Here is a 25714-nt window from a genome sequence, read left to right as displayed (position 1 = left end):
ACATGGAGTGGATATGCATCAAGGACAGAAGGTGAATGCCATGTGGCTCATGGGCATTTGTCAAGTGAGGCAAAGCAGAAAAGGCAAGGCAGGGGCTGGAGAGAGAGCACAGCGGTAAGACATTTGCCTTAGGCGCAGAAGGATGGTGGTTCAAATCCCAGCGTCCCATATGGTCCCCCGAGTCTGCCAGGAGCAATTTCTGAGCATAGAGCCAGGAATAACTCCTGAGCACTGCCGGGTGTGAACTCCCCCCCCAAAAAAAAAGAGGCAAGGCAAAGCTGCATCTGGCCTGACCCAATGGCAAGATAGGCCTTAGGGAGGAGGGCCACATCATCTATGGAGGGTAGAAGTGGAGGGCTCTCCCAGGGCTGGAATCATACTGCCCCCTCCTGGGCACATTTGCAAACAGGTACTATAGGAAGTGTAGCTTTGGCACCACAGAGAGCCAGTGGCACTCAGGCCACATCTAAACTGCGCATCACGACAGGAGCAAGACCTGTTGTGTAATGGGCCCTGTTCACCGATAAGTGCCTGCCTAGAGGGAGGGCCAAGGCTTCAGGGAAATTGAAGGGGCTGATGGTTGTTGCTGTCATGCCTACTACCTGATACAGAAGGTGGAGGAAGTAGCTGGGACCCTGCTCAAAACCACCTTGCTACCATGATGACCACATCAGCTCAATCTGGCCCCAACTGCAGCCTCATCACAGCTTCTAACTTATGCTGGAGGGCAGAGCAAGGATAACTGCACATGTTCACAAGCACAAAGCTGCCTGGGGTGACTGAGGATCAACAACACAACGCAATTCTGGGCTCTGGCATGGGGTACCCTAAGCTTACTTATCAGTTGCCCCTACACCCCCAGGCCACAGCCTCCACAGTAGTGCAATCTGAGTATTTGCCAAGGGAGAGTGGCAAGCTGGGTATTCGATTAGGCCACCCTAACACAACCCAGAACAGATTGTGTAGTCCCTGCCACCACCCTATCTAGGTGCTAGGTACAGGGACACAGCTCCAGCTGTGTCCAGCTCAGGAAACAAGCTCTGTCCTGAGCTGTCAAGAGCCCAGAACTTCCCAAGGTCCCCCTACTCCCCATATTGCCAATAATTTAGCAGGGCAGCTGTGAAAGAAGTAAACCACATTACAGCCATGTTAGGGTTCAGGGTCTGGACAAGAGCTGGCTACCAGGAAGGCACAGAATGCTTGCTACACACACATACAGACACACACACACACAGACACACACATACACACAGACACACACAAAATGAGAAATAGAAAACCCTTTATTAACAGGTTTTACATTTACAGTTTATTAGCTAATCAACACCAACATGCAAAAATAGGTGCTAAATACTTCTACGATGTGGCTGTGTGTGGACTACAAAGACACTCATCTGATTGGAGTCAGTGGTGAGATTTCAAATGAAGATTTATTTCTGGCATGAGCAGTGTTTAGGTCTGAGTTGTGGACCTGCGTGGCAAAGCCTACAGAGGCTGGCCCAGTGGCCCTCCGCAGGAATCTCTTCTCCAGCAGGAAATAAGGCGCACGGATGACAGGAGCTCACAGCCACCCCAAGGCCCCTTGACCTTGGAAAGCAGCTACATAGCTCCAGGACTCTTGGGGCCACAGCCACCAAGGGCAGCTTCCCAGGTTTGTCATTAGCAAGAGGGGCAGCTATAGGGACACAGCAGTAGATTTCCATCTGTGAAATGTGTTACTTTCCCTCCTAGTTCAGTTTTTAAAGGAGTTTCTTTGAAAGGTGGAAGTTCATTTCAGAAGCAAGATGAAAGTTCATTTCAGAAGCATCAATAACTGACTTATGTTACAAAATCCTTCCAACCTACATGTTTTCCAGTACAAACTCGCTAGAGTTGATTTCCTCTCTTCCCAGAGCATTCTTTGTTGCTCACTGGTCTTTGGTTGCAAGAAGCAGGAAGGCGAGGCAGGGACAGGCCGGTGCCTCATGACCATGGCTGTCTGGCAAGCACCGTGCCTAGGCCTACATGATGTACACCTTCTCCGCCTGTGAGAAGTGGAACACTTCTTTGGTTCGTGGGCAAACAACCTTATCATCTTGACGAATAGAGAGCAGAGACTGAAAAGATACACAGAGGAGCATTAAGGCAAGCAAACAAGCTGGCCACGAAGGAACTATCAGGGGTGCCCCAAAGGTGCTGAGAGCCAGAGCACCTGCCTGCTCCAGGAAGAACAGGCAGTCTAGCAGGGATCCCATCACCCCCATAGCCCCTACCCTCCAGGCCTCTCACATTGTAGCCATAGACGTAGCCATTGGGCAGCATCATGGGTGGGTTGTTCTCATTCATCACATCGCCTGAGATCTTGCACACAAGGCGGGAATTGGCACAATGCGCCATGGGCAGTGGCTGGGCCAGCTGGTTCAGGGAGCGGCTGCACACAGGACAATCTGGGCTTCTGGAGCTGCCATCCTCCTTGTAGCACTGTCTGTGCTTGGGTCAAGGAGAGCCGCAAGGTGGTCCAGCTCAGGCAGAGGCTAGAGGCAAAATTGGTGACCCCACCGTCCTCCACCCATGTTCCAAGCCCTATAGGCAGGCATGAGTCCCAGAAACTGACCAGGGCCACCCATAATCCCATTTTCTCCGGAGTGTCCAGATGGTGTTCAGTCGCCCCAGGTAGCCCACCATGCCATAATTAACTCACAGTGCTCATCAACAACTGCCAAAGGACAGCCTGCCAGGGACCAGTGATAGAAAAACCCACTAACTAATACACAAGTGTGAAGGCAACAAGAGTGGCTGCTGCCAGACCCCATCCACCTTGGCTGGGGTCCTAGAACCACAGTCTGAGTTGTCAGAGGTACCATGACCTGCTTCCCCACCCACCGAGGGTGCTGGCCCCCACCTGACCAGCTCAGCCCCAGGAAGGATACGGGGTCTTGATAGCAGAGAGGCCAGCCTGCAAGGTGAGGGTGAACACAGAGCTGTTCCCCAGCTGGTGCAGGCGGTAATTGTCGTACCGAAACTGCTGCACCAACATTCGCCACCGGGCCAGGTCCAGAAGGTCCTGGAAGAGAGGCCAGGAGGAGGGCGCATAGTCACTGCAGTGCAAACAGGTGGTGATGGCACAGAAGCCAGGCTTGCAAACTAACTGCTGACCAGGAAACAGCATAGCTGACTGGGAGTTCTGGGGCCAGAAGGCTGGCTAGGCCAAGAAGATGCCAAACCTCCCAACTAAGAACATGGTCTGTCCAGAAAACATGAAGTAGAAAAAAGGTCTCCATTCTCCATTTGGAAGAGGGATCCTGAACCTGAGAGAGAGGCTATCTGCTAAGTTACTATCCCTGAAACTCCAGGATTTACGCTCAAAAAGGCGGGGAAGTGAAGACACTCAAGCAGAAAGAGAAAGGCTCCACATTCCAAAAGCCTCTAAGAGGCATGGCAGGGTCAGAGTGGCATGTTGCCAAATCTTCATGTTGCCAACAGGTCAAGTCGCTTTTTTCACAATCAAACCAGAAGGAGTCCAGCCAGGAGGGGGTCCACAAGCCTCCACTTAGGCTCATTCCTGGTTCTTCACTTAAGACTTACTGCTCAGAGAACCATTTGGGAAACCTGATCAACTACGTGCAAGATAAGAGCAGTTTGGATCTGCACTCAGAAATCACTTCTGGTAGTATACAGAAGACCATATGGAATGTTGGAGTGCTAATGGCTCTCTCCTTTCTCTGTGCTCAAGAGATCACTCCTCCTTGGGTTCCAAATACCTTATGCGAGTTAGACTAAATGAGCCAGGATTGGCTGCTTGCAAGTATAAGCACCTTAACCTTATCCTAGTACTATCTGGTCCTTTCTCCTCTTGACCCTTGGGACATGCCCATGACTTCTGCCTTTTTCTCAGACCACCCCAATGTTCTTCTGTTTCACATACATCCAATTCCCAACTGATCTGGACCTAACGCTGTTTTCTGCTGAGACCTGCACCCCCACCTCCTCAGTTCAAAGATGTGGGGCACTGTATGCTGAGTGCAGATATATCTGGCCAGAACCCCAAATCTGAGACACAGTTCACATGCCTGATCACCATACCTGGAGGATGAAGTGAGGCAAGCTTCTCCCCTCAGCCCCTTACCTTGTAAGGGGAAATGTGTGTATCCGGTGGAAAGGCCAGCATGCCCATCACCTGCCGAACCTCGTCCAGCTGACTGCCCTCGGCCTGGCTGAAGTGTTTCCTTGCGTGTCTAGGAAATGACAGACACATGACCCAAGTTTGGCTGAGCCTGGGCACCAAGTCTTTCTGCCTGTTAAACCTGTACCCCACCTACTCCCCACTGTCACTACTCAACCCTCCTCTAGGACACAGTGGGTGCCCTAAGTACCGTGTACAGAGGCCCCCCAGAAAACTCTTACCACCAGTCCCCCCTGGAACCACCCTATACCCCAGCACACCCCCAAAAGAGCCCCTTACTCAGAGGGAACCAGCCAGGTGGGCCTAACATTTCCCCCAACCTTGGAGCCAAATGCCCGGCACCCACAGCAGCAGAACAAGAGAAGACAGGACTCTGTCCCCTGGGAAGTGGTACCTGCCTCACTCACTCTTACTCACTCATACCCAGATCCTGACACCAAGCACTGTTCAAGGCACAGGAGACCCACATAGGCCCAGGGGCTCCCTTGTTTGAGGAATATGTAGCACAAGATAGATCAAGAGTACTGGCCTGGCCAGCCCTCCTCTACCTTCCCTGCAGGAGGCAAGTGTGGGGCCCACCCCCTACCTCACAGCGTCCAGTCTCTTGTTTTGGCGGATGAGTTCAATAAACTCCTGGATCCGGAGGCTGAACTCCAAGCAGCTCTGAGGAGAGACAAATGAAGGCTGAGACGGCCTGCAGGGTCCACCTGGCAGGAATAGCCCCTGGGGAGCCAGGTAATTTGGAGCTGCAGTGTATGCACCTCTCTCTCTGCTGTATCTACCCAACAAGATCTGAGTAGGTGCCTGCCTGGGGACACAGCCCAGCGAGTCCTCCATGCAGGACAGAGCCACCCCCAAATCTCATGAGTGTCAGCTCTACATCCTACAGCAAGTAGACATCTCCACCCAGGGAGCAGACCAGAAGGTGGAGCTCACATGGGATGTATGTGGGGGCACCAAACATGAGGGGCCCAGTATAGACTCTGAGGAGGATCTTCCCAGTCAAGGAGAATGCCCAGAAAGACTCTGGGAAGAAGGGTCTGGGGCAGGAGACACACACTGTTCGGCAGAGCTACTGTGGCCCGAGAGGTTCACTAGGCTGGAGTATGGGGATTTGGCTGGACAGGAAGGGGCAGGCAGGCACAGGATATCCTGGCCTGGGCACAGCTCCAGGAATCTGGAGGCATAAGAGCACGTAAGTCCAAACTTTCAAGCCTTCCTATGCCTCACTTGGGCTACTTCTTTGAGCCTAGCCCATGTTTTTGCTTGAACATACAGCTTACTCGCCCATCTCTTATGTTTCTCTGTGTGCTCATTTCTCCTCTGGGGAAGCCTATGTTCTCTCTTGAGCACATACTTCTCTTTCTCTCTCCTTCCACATTCCCAAGTAAGTTTTAATAAAAAAAACTACCTCCTCCTAAAATTCTTCTGTGAGAAAAGGCTCAGACCCAGAACTCCTGTACTGAGACTGGAACTAACTTGATCTAGGCCAGGCATCTCCCAAAGCATCAGTGGCCAGGGTGGGGCACGAATAGGAGAAAATATTCTTTCAAGTCAACCTCTCTTGCTCCCCACTTGACCCAAGCAACTGGTAAAATCAGGATAACAAAGTTGCCACAGAAGGTTAACAACAGCCCTAAGTTGAGGAGCACTGCTATAATTTCCCTTGCTGTTACAAAAGTCCAGAATCTGGGCTAGAGTGATAGCATAGTGGCTGGGCATTTGTCTTACAGGCATCCAACCCAGGACCAACCTGGTTAGATCCCCAACATCCCATATGGTCTCCCAAGCCTGCCTGGAGCTATTTCTGAGTGCAGAGCCAGGAGTAACCTCTGAGCACTGCCACGTATGGCCCCAATCACCTCCCCCACCCCTTCAAAAAAAAAAAAAAAAGAGTGCAGAATCAAGTCTTTTTTATTTTGGTTGGTTGGTTTTTTGGTTTGGGGGCTACACCCAGTGGTGCTCAGGGATCTTTCTTGGCAGTGCTCAAGGGGACCAAAAGGAACGCTGGGGATTAAACCCGATCGGCAAATGCCCTCCGCCCACTATGCTATCATTCCAGCTCCCCAAAATCAAGTCTTTTCTTTTTTTTTTTGGTTTTCGAGCCACACCCGTTTTGATGCTCAGGGGTTACTCCTGGCTAAGCGCTCATAAATTGTCCCTGGCTTGGGGGGACCATATGGGATGCCGGGGGATCGAACCGCAGTCCTTCCTTGGCTAGCGCTTGCAAGGCAGACACCTTACCTCTAGTGCCACCTCGCCGGCCCCCAGAATCAAGTCTTAACAGCAAGAATCTTTTTTTTTGGGGGGGGGGGGGTCACACGCGGTACTCAGGGGTTACTCCTGGCTCTGTGCTCCGAAGTTGCTCCTGGCAGGTTCAGGGGACCATATGGAATTCCAGGATTCGAACCGAGATCCATCCTGTGTTGGCTGTGTGCAAGGCAAATGCCCTACCACTGTGCTATCGCTCTAGCGTCCAACAGCAAGAATCTTAAGCTACTTTTGACTATCTAGTTTTTCTTTTTTTTTCTTTTTGTGTGGAGGATTTTGGGCCATACTTGGCAATGCTCTGGGGTTACTCCTGCTCTATGCTCAGCAATCACTCCTCGAGGGCTCATGGGATATTACAGGATGCCAGGGATCAAACTTTGGTCAACCGTATTGGCGGCAAGCACCTTAAGCACTGTGCTATTGCTCCAGTACCAACCTAGCTTTTCTTTTTTTGTTTTTGTTTTTGGGTCACACCCAGCAGAGCTCAAGGGTTACTCCTGGCCCTACACTCAGAAATCACTCCTGGCAGGCTCGGGGGACCATAAAGGATGCTGGAATTCGAACCACTGTCCTTCTGCATGTAAGGCAAACGCCTCACCTCCATGCTATCTCCCCAGCCCAACCTAGCTTTTCTTATTAAAAATAAACACACAGGAGCCAGAGCAGTGACACAGTGGTAGGGCGTTTGCCTTGTACACGGCTGACCTAGGACAGACAGCAGTTCGATCCCCCGGAGTCCCATATGGTCCCCCAAGCCAGGAGTGGTTTCTCAAGCACATAGCCAGGAGTCACTCGAGTGTCACCGGGTGTGACCCAAAAACTAAAAACAATCATACAAACAACGGGGGACAGAGGCCAAGGGGTCTCAGGTGCATTGGTGGAGTTAAGGACAAAACTAAATATCCAGCCACAGAGTCAACTACAATGAAATCCAGAGACCCAAACTTTAACAACCTGTTAAACAGGCCTGTTATGCTGGCAAACTGAAGTGGGGGTTAGTAGCATGGGACGGACTCTGGGAACATTGGTGGAGGGAGGCTAGCACTGGTGGTGAGATTGGTGTTAAAACATTGTATGTCAAAAACCCAACTAGGAATAACTTCATAAATCACATGATTTTTTTTTTTTTTTTTTTTTTTTTTGTGGTTTTTGGGTCACACCCGGCAGTGCTCAGGGGTTACTCCTGGCTCCATGCTCAGAAATTGCTCCTGGCAGGCACAGGGGACCATATGGGACGCTGGGATTCGAACCGATGACCTCTTGCATGAAAGGCAAACGCTTTACCTCCATGCTATCTCTCCAGCCCCAAATCACATGATTTAAATTAAAAAAATTGTTTAAAAAAAATCTTCCCTTGGGGCCGGAGAGATAGCATGGAGGTAAGGCGTTTGCCTTTCATGCAGAAGGTCATTGGTTTGAACCCTGGTGTCCCATATGGTCCCTCCGAGCCTGCCAGGAGCAATTTCTGAGCCTGGAGCCAAGAGTAACCCCTGAGCACTGCCGGGTGTGACCCAAAAACAAACAAACAAAAAAATCTTCCCATGGTTTCAGGAAACTGACCTAACCAACATGGCACAAGGAACCAGAATGGGCTGCAGCTCCAAATCCACATGGGGACTCAGGCACCACCAGGAGCGCATGGCTCCTAGAGGGCTCACTCTCATGCAGCCTTCTGCCTACTCCGGGCCTGAGCACACAAGGTGGGTCAGAGGCAGTCATTTGCCTGACGCATCCCTGAGCTTCCTCTGCCCCCACCATCCGGGGTGGTCCTACACATGCCTCAGCCCTGGAGCTGACAAGGTGTCCAGTGCGGGGGTGATACGAGGTGCATGAACCAAGTCTCTCGAAGAGTAAAGGCCCAATTGAGGGTTCTCAACCTCTGGGCTTGAGTTTATCCTAGGAGTGATGGGACCCAGGCAGCTACAGGCCACAGTATTCCAGGGAGGGTTTGGTCCAGCCTCTGTACCCTAAAGTGTCTTCAGAGACACGGTGGGGGGGGGAGTGTTTGGGGGTCGCACACATTGCACACAAAGACCACTCGTGAGTACTGCTCTTTTGCGGAAAGCACAAGATCCAAGTGAGCTCACCAATGTACCAGTGTGGGGCTGTCACCCAAGACCTAAGTCCAGACACAGAAATCCTCTTTCCCCAATTTCAGAGCAGTCCACCATGCAGCTGGGACAAGCTCCTTTCTCTTTGGCAATGCTCAGGGGCCCCTCCTGACAGGAATCGAACTCAGAGCTCTTACAAAAGCTTCTCTTCAGCCCTTACAGGGTGCTTTCACTTTGGCATGGTCCTGCCATTGTCCTTGGCCGAAGGGCTCCCTCTCACACCAGGTGTAGGGATAGAGGTCTCCTTGCTCAGGTTTGGGGACTTGCACAAAGCCTCAAGTACACCCTGTATTTGCAGACAGTGAGACCTCAGATCATCGGTGTCCACTCATGCGCCTGGGCCAGTGCCCTGCTCTCACCTTGCCAACTCCCAACCCCAAAGCAGCAACAGACCCCCCCACACACCCCGAAAAGGGCCCAGTGGCGAGTCTGCCTGAGAGTTACCTGCAGGGCTGTGCCTGGCCAGGGGGCGTGCAGGGCTGGAGCAAGAGAGTGGGCGTGTTACATACCAATTCAGGCTTTCCTTTTAGAGGCTCCATACCAAGATCCTCACTCTCTTTAGGGGAGCCACTGGCCGCTCTACCCCTGCGTCCCGTCTTCACATCCTGCTCGCCTTGGCGGCCCTGAGTGGCAGAGAGTGTCACCCTTGGCTGGGGACTATGCGCACCCGACAACTGCCCAGGAGCAGAACACTGGGCAGGACAACAAAGGCAAGCTAGGAATGGGGTTATGAGGCGCACTGTTTGCATGAGTTCCTGAGGCTGTTGTCTTGTTACAGCTATCAGAGGACACCCGCATGGACAGACCTCCAGGACCTCCGTGCCTCTGGCCCCATGTGACCTCAGAACCTAGCTTTCCCCTGCCTCCATTGGCTCAGGCCTGGATGCAGAAGATGGTTGCCCATCCAGGGGTTTCAGAAAGCTGATGACACTGCCCACAGCCCCCACACCATATTGGAAGCCCAGCTCTGCCACGCTGCCTGCCCGCCGCCCACCTTCATCTTGCGCAGCCGCGACTTGTTGTCATGGCACCAGGCAAGGCACGTGGCTGTCTCGCGGCGCTCCAGGGACTCCTCCACCTCTTTGGCCGTCAGGAACATCTCGATGTTAACTAAGTCCTTGGAGGAAGGGAGTGGGGTACTCAACATACTGGCCTGGGCCCTCCAGTGCCCTGTACCTCTACTAGATCACAGAGAGTGGAGGAAGGAGGCCAGGGTGCTCGCCTAACAGCCCTGGTCCACACCCGGTGCAGCTGCACCCTTGGAGAGTGGGTTCACCCCATCAGCCTTCCCTTGGGTCTGGACCTTCCATCTGGTTAGGAGCTGCGAGGCAGGGCCTCAGCGGGGGCAGGAAGCCAGCAAAAAAGAGCCCCTGAAGAGAAGCAGCAGCCACTGACTGCTGATTCAGGTTCGCTTCTCTCCATCTGGAAGGGATGCAGTGGGCACACCTGTCCTCAGGAGGGAGCCATAGTTCCCTGCCATATAGCAGGGTGGCATAGAATAGGCAGTGGGCAGGGCAAGGGCCAGGCTGCAACAGGGCAGTCTGAGAGCGTCCAAAGTGAGCAGCCACTGGAAGCCAGAGTCAGAAACAGCAGCAATGTGGTGCCACTGGGCCCTGACTTGGAGAGCATTGTAGTTCCCTGTTTGCAGGGTCCCCAAGCCTCATGCAAGTGAGGGAGGGAGAAAGTAGATGGAGCTGCTCCCACAGCTGCCCCCAGTGACCTGAGGACAGTAGGACTGTAGGAAGGGAAGGGAGAGACCCACAGACCCACAGGTGCTGAGCTCAGAGAAGCCAGACCCTGCAGAGGCTGCCTGGGGTGGGGCGCCAGCACCAAAAGGAAGAGGCAGTCAGGGCTTGGGCACCCCAATGCTACCTCCCTGGTGGCACATGACCAGTCTTAAGCCAGGTCTTGAATGACTGCATAAAAGCCCATGGAACCCTAGATAGAAGCCACCCTCCAGAGGGGTCAGGAGGACCAAACCAGACAGCAGGGGTGGGGAGGGCAAACTTACGAGCCCCCAAGAAAGGAGGAAGAGGTAGGTATTTCCAGGAATTAGGATTGGAGAGGGTAGGGAGGGACCTCCCTGACACAGAGTAGCCTCCTCCCTAAGCCCCCACAACCACAAACCAAAGGGCTCAAGCAGTACTGGGATTAGGAGGGACAAGAGCCAGGGAAGGAAGGATAGTCACAGGTCAGAATAGGGGGAACAGATACGGGGGCTGACAAAGGCTGGACTGCAGGGCAGGAAGGACCGTCATGGGGCAGGGCCCACCTCAATGCCGCTCTGGCGTGCCAGCTTGACGGCCGTGTTGTAGTAGCCACAGCGCAGCAGGTGCTCCACCATCATGCGGTCCATTCGCTTCCGCTTCCACATGCTGGCAGCAGCTGGCTGGTCACTGCTGTGCTCCTTCAGGTGCTCAATCCTGCGCTTACACAACTTGGCACTCTCGTCCTCAGCCTGGATGGACTCCACTGCCTGAGACACCGTGGATTGCGCTTGGGACCCCCCCTACTAACCAAGCTGCTCCCTCTCCTAATTTTGCTCTGGTCCCAGCAGGGCTGATGCAAACTTGTAGTTGGGGTTTAAGCTCTAATATGGTTCACATCCTGAAGCTTCACCTGGTTCATTTTTCAGACGCCATACAGCTATATTCAAGACCAAACTTCATTCTTCAATGCCGGAAGCACCAGAGATAATCAGGTCATTTCTCTCATGCCTGCTTCTCTGTTAGCCTTTGACCTTGCTAGTCGGCTGTTGTACCTGCAGCCCTATTTGAGACAGTCTGAGGCTAAGGCGCTCCAAGCCCACACAGGTAAAGATCCCTCCGAGCAAATGAGAGAACAGCAGTTCTGACCACCAGGTCCAGAGCTGTCAAACCCGTGGGCACATCTCAAGCATCTTGCCACTCCACCCCAGGTCCCATGGCACATCCCAACCCCAGACTCTCACAGGGGCTGCAGGGCTACTATGAGGGCAGTAGCAGCCTGAACCTGCATTGCTAGATGATTCTGTCTTCTGAGCCCTGGGCTGCCCAAAAGAAGCCAAGGGAGCACTTCTCTACACCTCTGGGTCTGCTCCCCATGAGAACACGAACATCAACACCCTGGCCAACCAGCCATAAATTGCACATATGCAGCTAAGAATAAAGTCTAAAGCTAATCCAGCCCCACAGGACCAGGCCCTTTTCAGGAGGGAGAGGAGCACTTTGGAGTCGGCATAGTGCCAACTCAAGTGCAGAGTCCCCCTGCCCACCCACCTCAGCCCAGTGACACCGACCTTCCGCTTGAGGACGCTGAGCTTTTCCACCACGCCATCCAGCAGGCTGACCACAGAATCTACAGCGGGGCAGCTGCCCAGGGTCTTCTCCAGCTCAGCCACTACCATGGTCACGTGGCTTGTCTCACGATCAATGTTCTTCTGCGCAGCTCGGAAACGCTTGTTCAGGGTCTCATAGGGCACCTGGGTAGACAGAATTGCTTTATGCCATAACCACACCCCTCCAAGCCCAGCCTTGCTGCACAGGGTTCCTCTAGCTCCTGGGAAGGCAGACTGTCCTATTTCCCAAGAAAAAAGAATGGACATGCTAAAGCGTCACCCCAGAGTCACCCAGAACAGCAACTCCAAGTGATAGTCCCTAAAGAACCCAAAAGGAGAGGCCAGAGTGACAGCACAGCAGGTAGGGTGTTTGCCTTGTATGTGGCCAACCTGGTACCAACCCAGGTTCAATCCCCAGCATCCCAGATGGTCCCTCAAGCCTGCCAGGAGCGATTTCTGAGCACAAAGTCAGGGTAACCCCTGAGGGCCACCAGGTATGGCACAACCCCGCCCGAAAAAGAACCCAAAAGGAGCCCAGAACCAGTAACCCACAACTTCCAATCAGAGCACACAGTGACCAAGCAGGCAAGCGGAAGCAAAGGCAACCCCAGCCACATCCCAGTATCAGGGGACGTCAAGAGAGAGGGGGCTCTCCATTCTCCCACAGTGTTGGGGGAGGGTCAGGAGAAGGGGACCCCAGATATCTTCCTACAGAATCAGGGCATATCAGAATGGGGTCCCAGACACTCTCCCACAGTGTTGCGGGGACAACAGAAGTGAAGGGCTCCTCAAATCATCTGAGCATAGCCACTGGGTTTCCAGTCAGACCTGTTATGTATCACTTCTGCACAGACTAAACAGACACCCAGGCCTGTTGTATCCTGTGACTGGACAGAGCTCATGCAAGCCATTCATTCTAATGGATTAACCACACAACAGCCAATAAGCCTCTGGCTTGCCCTAGGGCTGCCACCCCTGCAGCAGCAGCCCAGCCTCAATGGTAGGGCCACCGTCCCAAGGTCACAGGGCAGACTCCATGAACTATGTAGCATCTTCCTTCTTTCCTTCCTGCCAGTTGCCAAAGGCAGCTCCTTGGCATACCCATGGCCCCGCTGGGCACCCCAAATGAGTGTACCCTGCCCCAGTAACTCCTTCCCAAAGGGGAGATGACAAACAAGAGACAGAACTTCATCAAAGTCCCAGGCTATGCCTGCCTGCCTAACTGACAGGCAACCAGCATTCAAGGATGGGGCCTCTCAGAAAGGCCAGGCTCAGGGTCACAACACAGCAAGTACACAAGAAAGATGAATGCTAGTACCACAGGCATGACATAAAGACAGAGGAAGACAGCTGAAAAGGAAGGACCGCTCACCGTAAATGCACCGATTGTGTTGGGCTTCCAGAAGCAGCCAAGGCTGAAAGCAACACTCAGATAGCACAGGGTGGAAAAGGGAGCAAGACCCGGAAGCATATGGAGAACCCACAAGGACCCAGAGAGGTGGTGATGGGGAGTGTTACATTCCTGTTAGTGCCTGGCATGCCAACTCACCCTGACCCCAGCAAGCACAGAGCCCCATGAGGCTTCCTAGCCCAATGCCGGGTATATATTCCAGTTGAAGCTGGCTGCTCTCACAAGCAGACCCAGACAAGAATTCCTTCATGGGTGTAGGAAGAGCCAGAGAGAGCCAAGAGGTCCCAGCAAAGAGCACCACTCTAGGATGACCCTCAACAGGGACCGGAGGACAGGCAGCCTAGCCTGCGAGACCCAACTATGGTAGGCACAGGTTCAGGATAGGCACAAAGGGATGGCTGCTGCCCATGGAACCTGAGCAAGGGAGCACCACGCAGGACTCTGAGCCCAACACTGAGCAGGAGGGACACAGCGTCTCCACATATGATCTCTGGCAGATCGTCTATAGCACAGTAGGTCCGCACCCTGCACAGAACTGTGGGACATCAGACAAGTACTGTGAGAGACGGGACATCTGAGAGATATGACTTGTAGTGTGGAGGCATCTGAGGACATGGGCACATGACCCTGAACTCAGCAAGCAACACAGCCCATGGCACCCAGGGCTGACAGGGACTGGCCACTGGAAGAGTTTTCCACTAGGGACAACCCTCCCCTGGTAACATGGCAAACATCTGGAGTCATTTCTGAGCTGTCATAAGAACACAGTAAACCTGGAGCCGGAGTGATGGCACAACGGTAAGGGGTTTGCCTTGCACATGAATGATCAGGGACGAACCCAGTTTCAACCCTGGCATCCCATATGGTCCCCTGAGCCTGCCAGAAGCAATTTCTGAGTGCAAAAGCCAGGAGTAACCCCTGTATGGCGGTGGGTGTTGCCCCCCCCCAAAAAAAAACCAAACACAGTAAACCATAAAAGGAAATTAAGAAAACCTTACTGGTTCCCCCCCCCCCCAGAAAGGGAACAGCAAAAACAAAACTGGGAGAATGGAGAAGTGAGGAAATAGCACTCCCAGAAAGTCCTCTTAGCCTGACTGCCACAAGGGAAGGAAAGTTTCTCAGAGAACCTTAAGACTGGGAATGCCCAGGGCCTAATTCCTTCCCAGAAACTGGCAATTGGTCTGTTTACATCAAGAACCTGTTGCCTGAAATGACACTTTTGCATCTTCTCACTGTGCCAATTTTTTTTTTTTTTTGGTTTTTGGGCCACACCCAGTGACACTCAGGGGTTACTCCTGGCTATGTGCTCAGAAGTCGCTCCTGGCTTGGGGGGCCATATGGGACGCCGGGGGATCGAACCACGGTCCGTCCTAGGCTAGCGCTGGCAAGGCAGACACCTTACCTCTAGCGCCACCACACCGGCCCCACTGTGCCTATTTTTACAGCGTAGGAGGGATTTCCACAAACACCCAAGGTTTTTTATCTTTCACAATTAGAAAACCTCAGAAAGGGGCCGGAGAGATAGCATGGAGGTAAGGCGTTTGCCTCTCATGCAGGAGGTCATCGGTTCGAATCCCGGCGTCCCATATATGGTCCTCCCGTGCCTGCCAGGAGCAATTTCTGAGCCTGGAGCCAGGAATAACCCCTGAGCACTGCCGGGTGTGACCCAAAAACCACAAAAAAAAAAAAAAAAAAAAAAGAAAACCTCAGAAAGGTTTCAGGGCCAGAGAGATAGTACACTTGGTAGGGTGCTTGCTTTGCATGCGGCTATCCCAGGTTTGATCCCCACCATCCCATATGGTTCCCTGAGCACAGCCAGGAATGATCCCTGAATACAGGGACAGAAATAAGCCCCAAGTATTGCTAGATATAACCCCAAAATAAAAACATGTAGTCTCAAAAACATTTTCCTAAGCTAGTGGAAGTGTTGGGAAGACCTGAAGAGCAGCAGAAGCCTCCACTTTCTGCAGTTCTGGTGATGGTCTAGTGCTTGCAAATCTCAGTCACTCCATCCTGGACTCAAATGCATGCCGGGAGAGGCTCTCAAAGACAGAACAGAGATTTCCTACTCCTACTGCTCCCCAAAGAATGATGTGTTCCTAGTCTACTTGGAGGGAGGGGGAGGCAATGAGCAGTACATGGCAGGCATGAGGTGATTGATTGAGCTGAAGGTGGGGAGAAGCTGTTGATCTGCTCCCCCACTTCCATGGGCCTGCACACTGTCTCCTCTGCTGTCTTTCAGTTCCAACCAAAACCGTTCCCTTTTTGAGCTGCCTCAAAAAGGGCTGTGGAAGCCCAGCAATATGGGCATGGGCACCAAACCAAGTCTGCAACATGCACAGGCCATGGCTCCTGGTAGCAAGTACTCTCATCCCTCAGGAAGACTCAGTGACGAAACAAGCACTCAAGTGGGGACACAAGCACAAGCACACTAGCTGGAAGGAGTTACAGTTCCTCAGGCTGGCGAGATAGCATGGAGGTAAGGCATTTGCCTTGCATGCAGAGGGTCGGTGGCTCGAATCCCGGCATCCCATACGGTCCCCCGAGCCTGCTGGAGGGATTTCTGAGCATAGAGCCAGGAGTAACCCCTGAGCGCTGTCGGGTTGACAAAAAAAAAACAAAAAAACAAACAAACAAACAAAGAGTTACAGTTCCTCCCTTTCCCACATGAGACACATCTACTGAAAGAAACCAGCCATTTCCACCTGGCTTTATGTGGCCCGAGTCCAGTGGCATCTCACACCTGGTTCTGCGTGGCCCAGAGTCCAGCACCATCTCAAACTTAGTTTTGTGTAGTAAACCCGAGTCCTGCACCTGGTTTTGTATTAGCCAGAGTCCAGTGCCATCTCACACTTGGTTCTGTATCAGATGTTCTGGTTCTGAGAATCCATATCTCACCTAGCTAGCTGTGGACCAGAGTCCTGCACCATCACACACTTGGCTATACTGTGATCCAGAGTCCAGCCCTCCTGGTGCTTCCTCCACCTAGTGAGACCACTGGGTGCACCACCAGGACACAGTGCTGCAACATCTTTGGGAGAACACCCTGACACATGCTGCTGCTGCAAAGTCTACATCAAGTCTCCACAGTACCCCACACCCATCATTGTGGGTGAAGACCTGACAATTCCCTTCTGTTGCTGGGTTTCCAAAACAGGCTTGGTAACTGCAGTCACTGAAGCTGTCTTTCTGGTCTGCTGTGACCACCCTTACAGTGTTCCTGCAGTTTAGTTTTTGTTTGCATTTTTTGTTTGTTTTTGCGCTGGCATTTTAAAATAGTTCTCCAGCTTTGAGCCATATCCAACAGTACCCAGGAATATAGTATATCTCGTCCCAGTCTACTGACTTCTGCTTCAATTCATACTACTTTGGATCAAGAGTCAAAATCATATTTGGGTATAACCTCAAAACAAAAAAATGTAGTCTCAAAAATGTTTTCCCAAGCTAGTGGAAGTGCTGAGCAGTCCTGAAGAGCAGCAGAAGCCTCCACTTCCAGTGATGGTCTAATGTTTGCAAATCTCAGCCACTCTGTCCTGGACTGAAAATGCATGACGGGAGAGGCTCTCAAAGACAGGACAGAGTCTAACTGCTGGAGCCAGAGAAATAGTATATGCTGGTAGGGCATTTGATTTATGCGCAGCGGACCTGGGTCTGATCCCCAGCTTCCTATGCCAAGCCTGCCAGGAATTTCTGAGTATAGAGTCAGGATTAACCCTGAGCACTGCCAGATGTGCGCCTCCCCCAAATAAAAATCTATTTGCTAGGGGCCGGAGAGATAGCTTGGAGGTGAGGCGTTTGCCTTTCATGCAGAAGGTCATCGGTTCAAATCCCTGCATCCCATATGGTCCCCGGTCATTGGTTCAAATCCCTGCATCCCATATGGTCCCCGGTGCCTGCCAGGAGCAATTTCTGAGCCTGGAGCCAGGAGTATCCCCTGAGCTCTGCCGGGTGTGACCCAAAAACCACAAAAAAAAAAAAATCTATTTGCTAACTGAAGAATGATTTCTGGGCTGCGCAGAATCCCAATGGTTAAATTTGCAGAGATGGTACAATGGGTAAGGCATTTGCCTTGTACTCAGCTGACCCAGGTTCAATCTGATACCTCGAATGGTTTCTGAGCCTGCCAGAAGTAATTCCTGAATACAGAGATAGGAATAGGTCCTGAGTACAATCAGATGTGGCTTACCATCAAAAAATAAAAAAGTGGGGCCGGAGCATAGCACAGTGGTAGGGCGTTTGCCTTGCACGCGGCCAACACAGGACAGACACCAGTTCGAAACCTGGCATCCCATATGGTCCTCTGAGCCTGCCAGGAATGGTTTCTGAGTGCAGAGTCAGGAGTAACCCCTGAGAGCCACCAGATATGGCCCATTGAATTAATAAAAAATAAAATAAAATAAAAAAGAAGCAAAGGAAGTTTGTCAGGGAGATAGTACAGCAGGGAAAAATACTTGATGTAATATACTGAAGTTCAATCTCCAGTACTACATATCCACTATGGTCTCCCAAGCACCATCAAGAGTGATCACAGAACAAGGAATAAGCCCTGAACACAGAAAAGAAACAAAGGAAATACAATAGAGAATACAGAGAAATAAAATGCAGAGAGAAAGCAGACAAGTAGGAGGGCAGGGCCTGGTGTTTGACAAGGTGAAGGGAGAGAGACAGCAGACACAGCCATCAGGCAAGTAGCCCAGACAAAGGCACCACGTACACACCCCCTAACAGCAGTGGGATGCCATGGGAGGTAGAGGGTGAAGAAGAGGAGGAGATGGAGGCAGAGCTGAGTCTCGAAGGCCCTAAAATTCATTCCCTCCCTTCCTCCTTCCATCATCAGTGAACATGAGTCAGTGCTGTCCCGTCCCAGCCAAGGGAGGGCAATCAGGAGGCCAAGGGAGCTGCAAGGGGAAGCTGTGCTTGTATTGTGGAAGAAAACATGTGGCAGGCCAACCGGGCTATCTTGTCTGACCAGACAGAGGGAACAGGTTTGAGAAGAAACTTGGATGCACAAGGTGAAGGAAGACCAGACCTGTGGGTAGGCTTCTGGGCTCCAGAAGGCCCTGGTCCGGTCATGAACATGCCAGTGAATGAACAGGAGCCCAGGGCAAAGGGAGTTCTGCATTCCTGAAGTCAGAAATAACAAGAAAGGGTGGGGCCACAGGAAGGCAACACCTAGGACCCCCTCACAGGCCCTCAAAGAGCCACCAGGAGGGGCTGAAGAGATAGCACAGACTTAGGGTGTTTGCCTGGCATGCAGCCAAGGCAAACCAGGGACCCGGATTCCCATATGGTATCCAAGCCTGCCAGGAGGGATTTCTGAATGGAGAGCCAAGTAACCCCTGAGCCGGGTATGCCCCCACACACAAAAAAGAGTCACAAGGAAGTGGCAAAAAGAGTATCACCCAGAGATAGGTACACATACCCTGAGCACAGCTCTGTGTCAGGGAAGCTCAGGAGCACTGCAGGATAGAGTGGGGATGGAATGAAGAGTTACAAGGCCCAGTTCATCCCAGCCACCATCAGCCCCATGCTCTAGCCATTGGCCTCAAGAATCCCGGCACCGGGGCCGGAGAGATAGCATGGAGGTAAGGCGTTTGCCTTTCATGCAGGAGGTCATCGGTTCGAATCCCAGCGCCCCATATGGTCCCCTGTGCCTGCCAGGAGCAATTTCTGAGCCTGGAGCCAGGAATAACCCCTGAGCACTGCCGGGTGTGACCCAAAAACCAAAAAAAAAAAAAAAAAAAAGAATCCCAGCACCCAGGCCGAGAGATAGCACAGCCGTAGGGTGTTTGCCTTGCACGCAGATGGACAGTGGGGTGAATCCCTGCATCCCATATGGTCCCCTGAGCCTGCCGGGAGCCATTTCTGAGTGCAGAGCCAGGAGTAACCCCTGGGTGCCGCTGGGTGTGACCCCAAAACAACAATATAAAAAAAAATCCCAGCACCCCACAGATATGACAAGAAAGACGGATAGCAGAAAACAGAAGACAGAGGGCCAAGAGGAGGTGCAACCAGGAGCAGCAGCCAGAGGGTGAGGACTGGGGGCTGGAAGAGCACAGAGGAAGCCACAGTGCCAGGAACATTGAGTTAGTTTCAGGAACAGAAGGGGAATGAACGGGGCCGGGCGGTGGCGCTAAAGGTAAGGTGCCTGCCTTGCCTGTGCTAGCCTTGGACGGACCGCGGTTCGATCCCCCGGTGTCCCATGTGGTCCCCCAAGCCAGGAGCAACTTCTGAGCACATAGCCAGGAGTAACCCCTGAGCGTTACCGGGTGTGGCCCAAAAACCAAAAAAAAAAAAAAGAAGGGGAATGAACAAGGGGAAAGGAACCCTACGGAGGAGTGGGGCTCAGGGGGCCTGCAGGGTGTGGGGAGGCCAAAGGAGGCACAGCAGGAAAGGGTAGCAAAGTATCATCCACACCAGCAAAGGCTCTGAGCTGGTGAGCCATAAGAAGCCTTCAATCATAATGTAAGTAGCTCACCAGGGTAGTATGGGGTAGTATCTAGGGAACAGTCTATAACATTCCAGGGACTGGGGCAGAGGCTCCCTGAGAGCTAGAGGCATTGGTTCAGGGTGGTCTTCAGGAGGTCGATGGCACAGTAGTACACAGCTTTCTCAGCCCTGGAGACATACATGGCTGAGTTGTGAGTAGTGGTGGGGTGCAGAGTGCAGAGCCCAGCTGGCAAAGGTGCTATAGACCCTCCCCTGGTCAGAGAACCAGACTTCAGAAAGTCCCTCATAATGAAAACACACAAGCTGCAATAGACCCATGGAAATGGGAAGCTACAACCTGAAAAGGCACCCACCAGGACCATCAGACTTCTCATTTGAGACATGGGAGACATGAAGAAAGGGGCAGGCCTGGCTCTTCAGAGAAGCACACTCCAGAAGGCCCAGGGCCAAGAAGGGGCAAGAATCAGGAGGAAGGAAGAGGGGGCAGGAGAGGGCTGGGACTTTTAGAGGCAGTAACAAAGGGGAGATTTAGGACCTCAAAGCGAGAGAGAGGAGGGGTGGGACCTCAGAGCAGGGGAGAGGGGAGGAATGTTTTTTTTTTGTTTTTGTTTTTGTTTTTGGGCCACACGCATCGGTGCTCAGGGGTGACTCCTGGCTGTCTGCTCAGAAATAACTCCTGGCAGGCACAGGGGACCATATGGGACACCGGGATTCGAAACAACCACCTTTGGTCCTGGACCGGCTGCTTCCAAGGCAAACGCCGCTGTGCTATCTCTCCGGGCCCGGGAGGAATGTTTTAAAGGTTGCAGCATTCTGGAGTCTCCCTTTTAAATCCAACAGGATGGTTGAAAGGCTGGAGCCCAGCCTGCATGAGAGCAGGAGCAGCTAGCTCCTCACACCGAGTCTGTGCTAAGATGGAGCTGGCAGGGTATCCAGATATCCCAAAAGGAAGCAGGCCTGAATTATCACCACACAGGGTTGGTTTTACACAGAGCATATGCTGGCACGCCCCATGTTCCCCTATGCAAAGCTGGACCTCACTGACAGGACAATAGAAGTGGGCCTGAAGGGCCAGAGCAAAAGTACTGTGGTAGGGCGTTTGCCTTGCATATGGCTGACCCAGGACAGACCTGGGTTCAATTCCCCGCATTCCATATGGTCCCCTGAGCCTGCCAGGAGTGATTTCTGAGCACAGTGCCAGGAGTAACCCCTGAGCACTGCCAGGTGTGGCCCAAAAACCAAAAAAAAAAAAAAAAAACCCGAAATACAGAGTAAGAAGAAAAAGAAAAAAGAAGTGGGTCTGGACTTGGCTGAAGAGCCAGGGCCAGGGACCAATGCCAAGTCCTTCTGACTGAGGCCCCCAGCTGCTCTAGGTGATGATCAAGGAGACAGATATATGGCTGGGTTACTCGTTATTTAAGACAAAATAGAGAGGGGCTGGAGTGATAGCACAGCGGTAAGATGCATTTGCCTTGTACTTGACCAACATAGGACAGAGCCTGTTTTGAATCCCTGCATCCCATATGGTCCCACAAGCTTGCCAGGAGTAACCCCTGAAGCACCACTGGTGTGACCCAAAAGCGAATAAACAAAGACAGAATAGAATGAACAAGTATTAGCATTTAGGCCAGAGAAGGCTTCTAGTTGTAAATGACCACCCTGGATAAGAACTGGGTGCTGAAATAATATAAAGTGATAAACATGATACCCTTTCAGGAACAATATTGCAAACCACAGTGCCTAGAAGGAAATTAAGGGAGAAAGAAATATGCCTGCATAGAGGCTGACCAGTGAGAGTCAGGAGGTCAGGAGGGTCAGGAGGTAAACTGGAAACATGAGTGGCCTAAATACAAGGAGACCCTACCCCTGAAGTTTCCTGGCATAAGACCAACTCTAGGCTCCACGCAATCTAGTTTGTTCAATCCAAGTAATTGTCTGTAGTGCCAATACAGTTTTATTTTTCATGCAGTCTCTATTGTTGGCATCAGGTTTCTGTATTAATGATCCATGTCCCCCATATTTTGGTGGGCCTATGCAAACAATAGTTGCCACTCTACCACCATTTTTACTGTGCTCCTTTGACTCTAAACCTTAAAAAAAAAAAACCACTTAAACTTTTGATGTCAACTTAAACTAATATGCATGTGCATGAAAATGTAAAAAAAAAAAAACTATGCCTTCAATGTTTAAGGAGTCACATAAATTTCATGGCCTTATATTGCTTTGTGTACTGCTAAGAAAAGTTACAATGTACTACAATCTGGGGACTTGTGGACAAAGTAATTGTACATGGGTTCTGTTTTATTTTTCTTAATGTTCTTTGACTGTAAGTTCAAAATTTAGGCATCAGCAAGGGGATTTCTTCTGAGAACTCTGTTTATGGGTGATTGTCCTTCTAACTTTACCTTGTCCTCTTTCTTTGCATCATTGTTCTCATAAAAAACTTAAAAAACAAAAGAAAATGTATACTGCTGAAGTGATGGGTATGAAATTCAATCATGAACAACCTTGTAACTATTTCACAATAATTCAAATAAAAATTATTAAAAACAAATAAAGAGCCCCTCCTCATCCAACTTCTGATCAATGAGAAATTTCTAGGTAATGCCTCTAGAGAGGTAGTACTGAAGTTAGGGAAGTGTGCCTTGCACCACGTATTACCCAAGAACTGTGACAGGTATAACCCCAGAAGCAGCACAGCCTTCTAGACACCTAACACTTGGCAAATTACTGTCAGGAATGAGTGACTCCCTGCTCAGCACCAGCTGGAAGTTGTCCCTCTCCCCATACAACAGATTCTGTCTGTGAAGAGATAGTATAACCAATAGGAGTGCATGCTTTGAATGCAAGAGGTCTGAGTTTGACTCCCAATACTAACATTGCATGTCTCCCAAGAAGTCAAGCAATCTCTGAATAAGTCTGGGATAGTAAATGGACATGACCCAAAATTCAAAGAAAATAAAGGGTTAGTTCATGGTGATATAGAGAAATATAGAAAAATATAGGGGCCGGCAAGGTGGCGTTAGAGGTAAGGTGTCTGCCTTGTGAGCGCTAGCCAAGGAAGGAACGCGGCTCGATCCCCCGGTGTCCCATATGGTCCTCCCAAGCCAGGGGCAATTTCTGAGCGCTTAGCCAGGAGTGACCCCTGAGCATCAAATGGGTGTGGCCTGAAAAACCAAAAAAAAAAAAAAAAGAGAGAAAAATACATACATACATACATACATATATATATTCTTTCTATAGAGAGAGAGAAAAATAGAGAAGAGAAATTATGAAGAACAAAAAATATATATACAGAGAGAAAATATATATATATTTCACATATATATATAAATAGAGAAAAATAGAGAATAGAGAACTTATGATGTGGTTCTGCATGACAGAGGGGAAATGGAGAAGTAGTACCTCTACTTGCAAAACGTCTACTTCTCTAGTGCCTAAAAGCAGTCAGACTCCAGTCTGAAGACTGACTTATATTATAATATGCAGTGGCAAGCCCTCCCCCCCCAGCCTCTCAAGCTACCTGGAACAAACAACAGTAATAATGCCACCACCACAAGCAGGCTTGTAAAGAGGTTTCCAATTCCCTATCTCCATGCTCCCCAGGCAGCCTGGAGAAAGACCAGGTGCCCACATGCTGATGAGTAACGTCCAGACCCCGCAGCCTTTCAAAGAATAGTTCCAAAGGCAGGTGAGGGGTGTGGGTCTGAGCACCATCCCAAAGGTGTTAGCTGGACGTCTCAGGCACATTGTGGGGTGATCTTGCACCACAAGGCACGCCCTCTCTGCCCTCTGTCTCCCAAGGTGGGGCTCGGCTGGCTGGCCACAAAGGGACAGGACCTGACCCACTGGGCCTGTCGCAGGAAAGCCTTCACTGGAGGGTCACAGACACCATGCCCTCCGTGTCCAGGCTGGAGCAAATAAGTCCTAGCCAGTGTGGCACAGGGAAAGATGGTCACCAGCACACACTGCAGCAGCAACCTGTCACCCCCCACCCCCCAAGTTCAAAAGCAAGCCGGCACGGGAAGCTCCCAAGTGGGGCGGTTGCGACCTGGGCCCAAACGCAAATGGTCGATGGGCCTGAAAAGCCCTTTCGTCCGTGGTGGGGCGCCCCAGCCAACACCCACTCTGCTAACCTGGTGAAGAGCCCGCTCGGCTGTCTTGTAATCAAGCCTCACTCGCCTTAGGCCCCCTCAAAGCCCTCTTGTGAGGCGTGGCTCCCCTCAGGTCCCCCCCTGAGCGGAGGAGAAGCCCCTCAGAGCCTCTCCGGTCACAGGACTCTGCTGGCCAGTCGAGGTCAGCTGCAGAGCCCCCCTGGAGGCGGCTGCGGCCCAGCCGGGGCGCGCGTGGCGAGGCCCCGCCAAGGTCACAGGCTGCGCTCGGGGCGCAGCTCCCAGGAGGGACCCGGCCGGGCGCTGCCCGAAGCAGAGGCCGGGCCGCGGCTGTCAGGCCCAGGCGCCGGGGCCGGCGCGACGGCGAGGCGAGGCGAGGCGAGGCGAGGCGAGGCTCGGCCCGGCCCGGCCCGGCCCGCCCCGCCCGGCCGCCCCCGCCGCGTCCGTCCGCCGGGCCCGGGCGCGCACCTTGAGCGTCGGGTACTCCTGCACCTTGAGGGTCATGGACAGCTGGGCCGCCGACTCCTGCACCGCCATCTTGCGCCGCGACTGGGCGGCCGAGGCGGGGCCGGCGAGGAGAGGCGAGGCGAGGCGAGGCGAGGCGAGGCGAGGCGAGGCGAGGCGAGGCGAGGCGAGGCGAGGCTGGACGGGGCCGGGGAGGCGAGGCCGGGCGAGGCGAGGGGAGGCGCGCCGGTAGTGACGGCGGCGGGGGCGGGACGCGCGCCCGACGCCGACCAGGCCCAGCGGCCCAGAGGCCCAGGGGACCGGGGGACCAGGGGACACGACCGTCGCCGCCCAGGCCGCCCCGCGCCTGCCTCTCGGACCCGAGGCCCAGCGCGGGCCAGGCGACCACCCCAAACGGACACTGACCCTCTAGGTCATAGGGTCCATAGGGCCCCAGGCATCTATGGGTATGACTTCAAAAGCTCCACTCCAAGAAAAACACCAAGCAAGCCCTATTCTCTCTATGGATCTAGAAAATAAACAACACAGAATTCAAAAAATTCAAAAAATCAAGGATAGAATAGTATATTTTATATATATATATATATATATATATAGAGAGAGAGAGAGAGAGAGAGAGAGAGAGGAGAGAGAGAGAGAGAGAGAGGAGAGAGAGAGAGAGAGAGAGAGAGAGAGAGAGAGAGAGAGAGAGAGAGAGAGAGAGAGAGAGAGAGAGAGAGTAAAACCCATATCTAGGAAACTGCTGCCCGCAGCTTCTGGACAGCAGCGCCAGAGGATTTCAACATGCAATTTCAATGAACTTTCAAATTCACACAGAACACACACATTGACAAACGGTATAAGAATGAGTAACAGGGGGCTGGAGATAGAGCATGGAGGTAAGGTGTTTGGCCTTGCATACAGAAGGACAGTAGTTTGAATCCCAGTATCCCATATAATCCCCCCCCAAGTCTGCCAGGAGTGATTTCTGAGCCTAGAGCCAGGAGTAACCCCTGAGCACAGCCAGGTGTGACCCTAAAACCAAAAAAAAAAAAAATAAAATAAAAATGAGTTGTTAGTTGTTACTTTTATGAGTTTGTTACTAAAAAAAAAAACATAGAAGAGGGGCCGGAGAGATAGCATGGACGTAAGGCGTTTGCCTTGCATGCAGAAGGTCATTGGCTCAAATCCGGGCATCCCATATGGTCTCCCGTGCCTGCCAGGAGTGATGAGCATGGAGCCAGGAGCATGGAGCCTGAGCACTGCCAGCCGTGACCCAAAAAAGAAAGAAAAAAAAGTAGAAGAAAGAGGAGAAAAATGTGGGAAATGCGGATGTTTCCAAAATTTCCTGCCTGTTTTTGTTGGCCTTATATATCAGAAAATAAAAATAAGAAGGCCTTTTTAGAAGAATAAGAGCCGTTTCTAATTAATAATATA

At 52.0% G+C, this 25714-nt stretch overlaps 1 protein-coding gene across 3 annotated transcripts; it reads right to left on the bottom strand.

Moving 5' to 3' along the window:
* Window positions 1–1282: 1282 nt before the first annotated feature.
* On the bottom strand, window positions 1283–24393 carry MAEA (macrophage erythroblast attacher, E3 ubiquitin ligase). 3 transcript variants are annotated; one of them, XM_049789735.1, is made up of 10 exons: window positions 24302–24393; window positions 11822–12004; window positions 10817–11020; window positions 9539–9661; window positions 9054–9167; window positions 4749–4825; window positions 4106–4214; window positions 2910–3043; window positions 2269–2464; window positions 1283–2096 (listed from the first exon to the last, which is right to left on the bottom strand). In XM_049789735.1, the coding sequence occupies exons 1-10, from the start codon at window positions 24368–24370 to the stop codon at window positions 2001–2003; spliced, it is 1305 nt and encodes a 434-aa protein (XP_049645692.1). In that variant the 5' UTR covers window positions 24371–24393; the 3' UTR covers window positions 1283–2000. The 3 variants fall into 3 exon arrangements, with proteins under 3 accessions (XP_049645692.1, XP_049645693.1, XP_049645694.1); XM_049789736.1 differs by lacking the exon at window positions 9054–9167; XM_049789737.1 differs by lacking the exons at window positions 4749–4825; window positions 9054–9167; window positions 9539–9661 and having other exon boundaries at window positions 2269–2460.
* Window positions 24394–25714: the final 1321 nt, after the last annotated feature.

Source organism: Suncus etruscus, chromosome 16 (assembly GCF_024139225.1).
Source record: "Suncus etruscus isolate mSunEtr1 chromosome 16, mSunEtr1.pri.cur, whole genome shotgun sequence".
Classification (NCBI taxonomy): domain Eukaryota; kingdom Metazoa; phylum Chordata; class Mammalia; order Eulipotyphla; family Soricidae; genus Suncus; species Suncus etruscus.
This window is presented reverse-complemented; position numbering and strand designations above follow the sequence as displayed.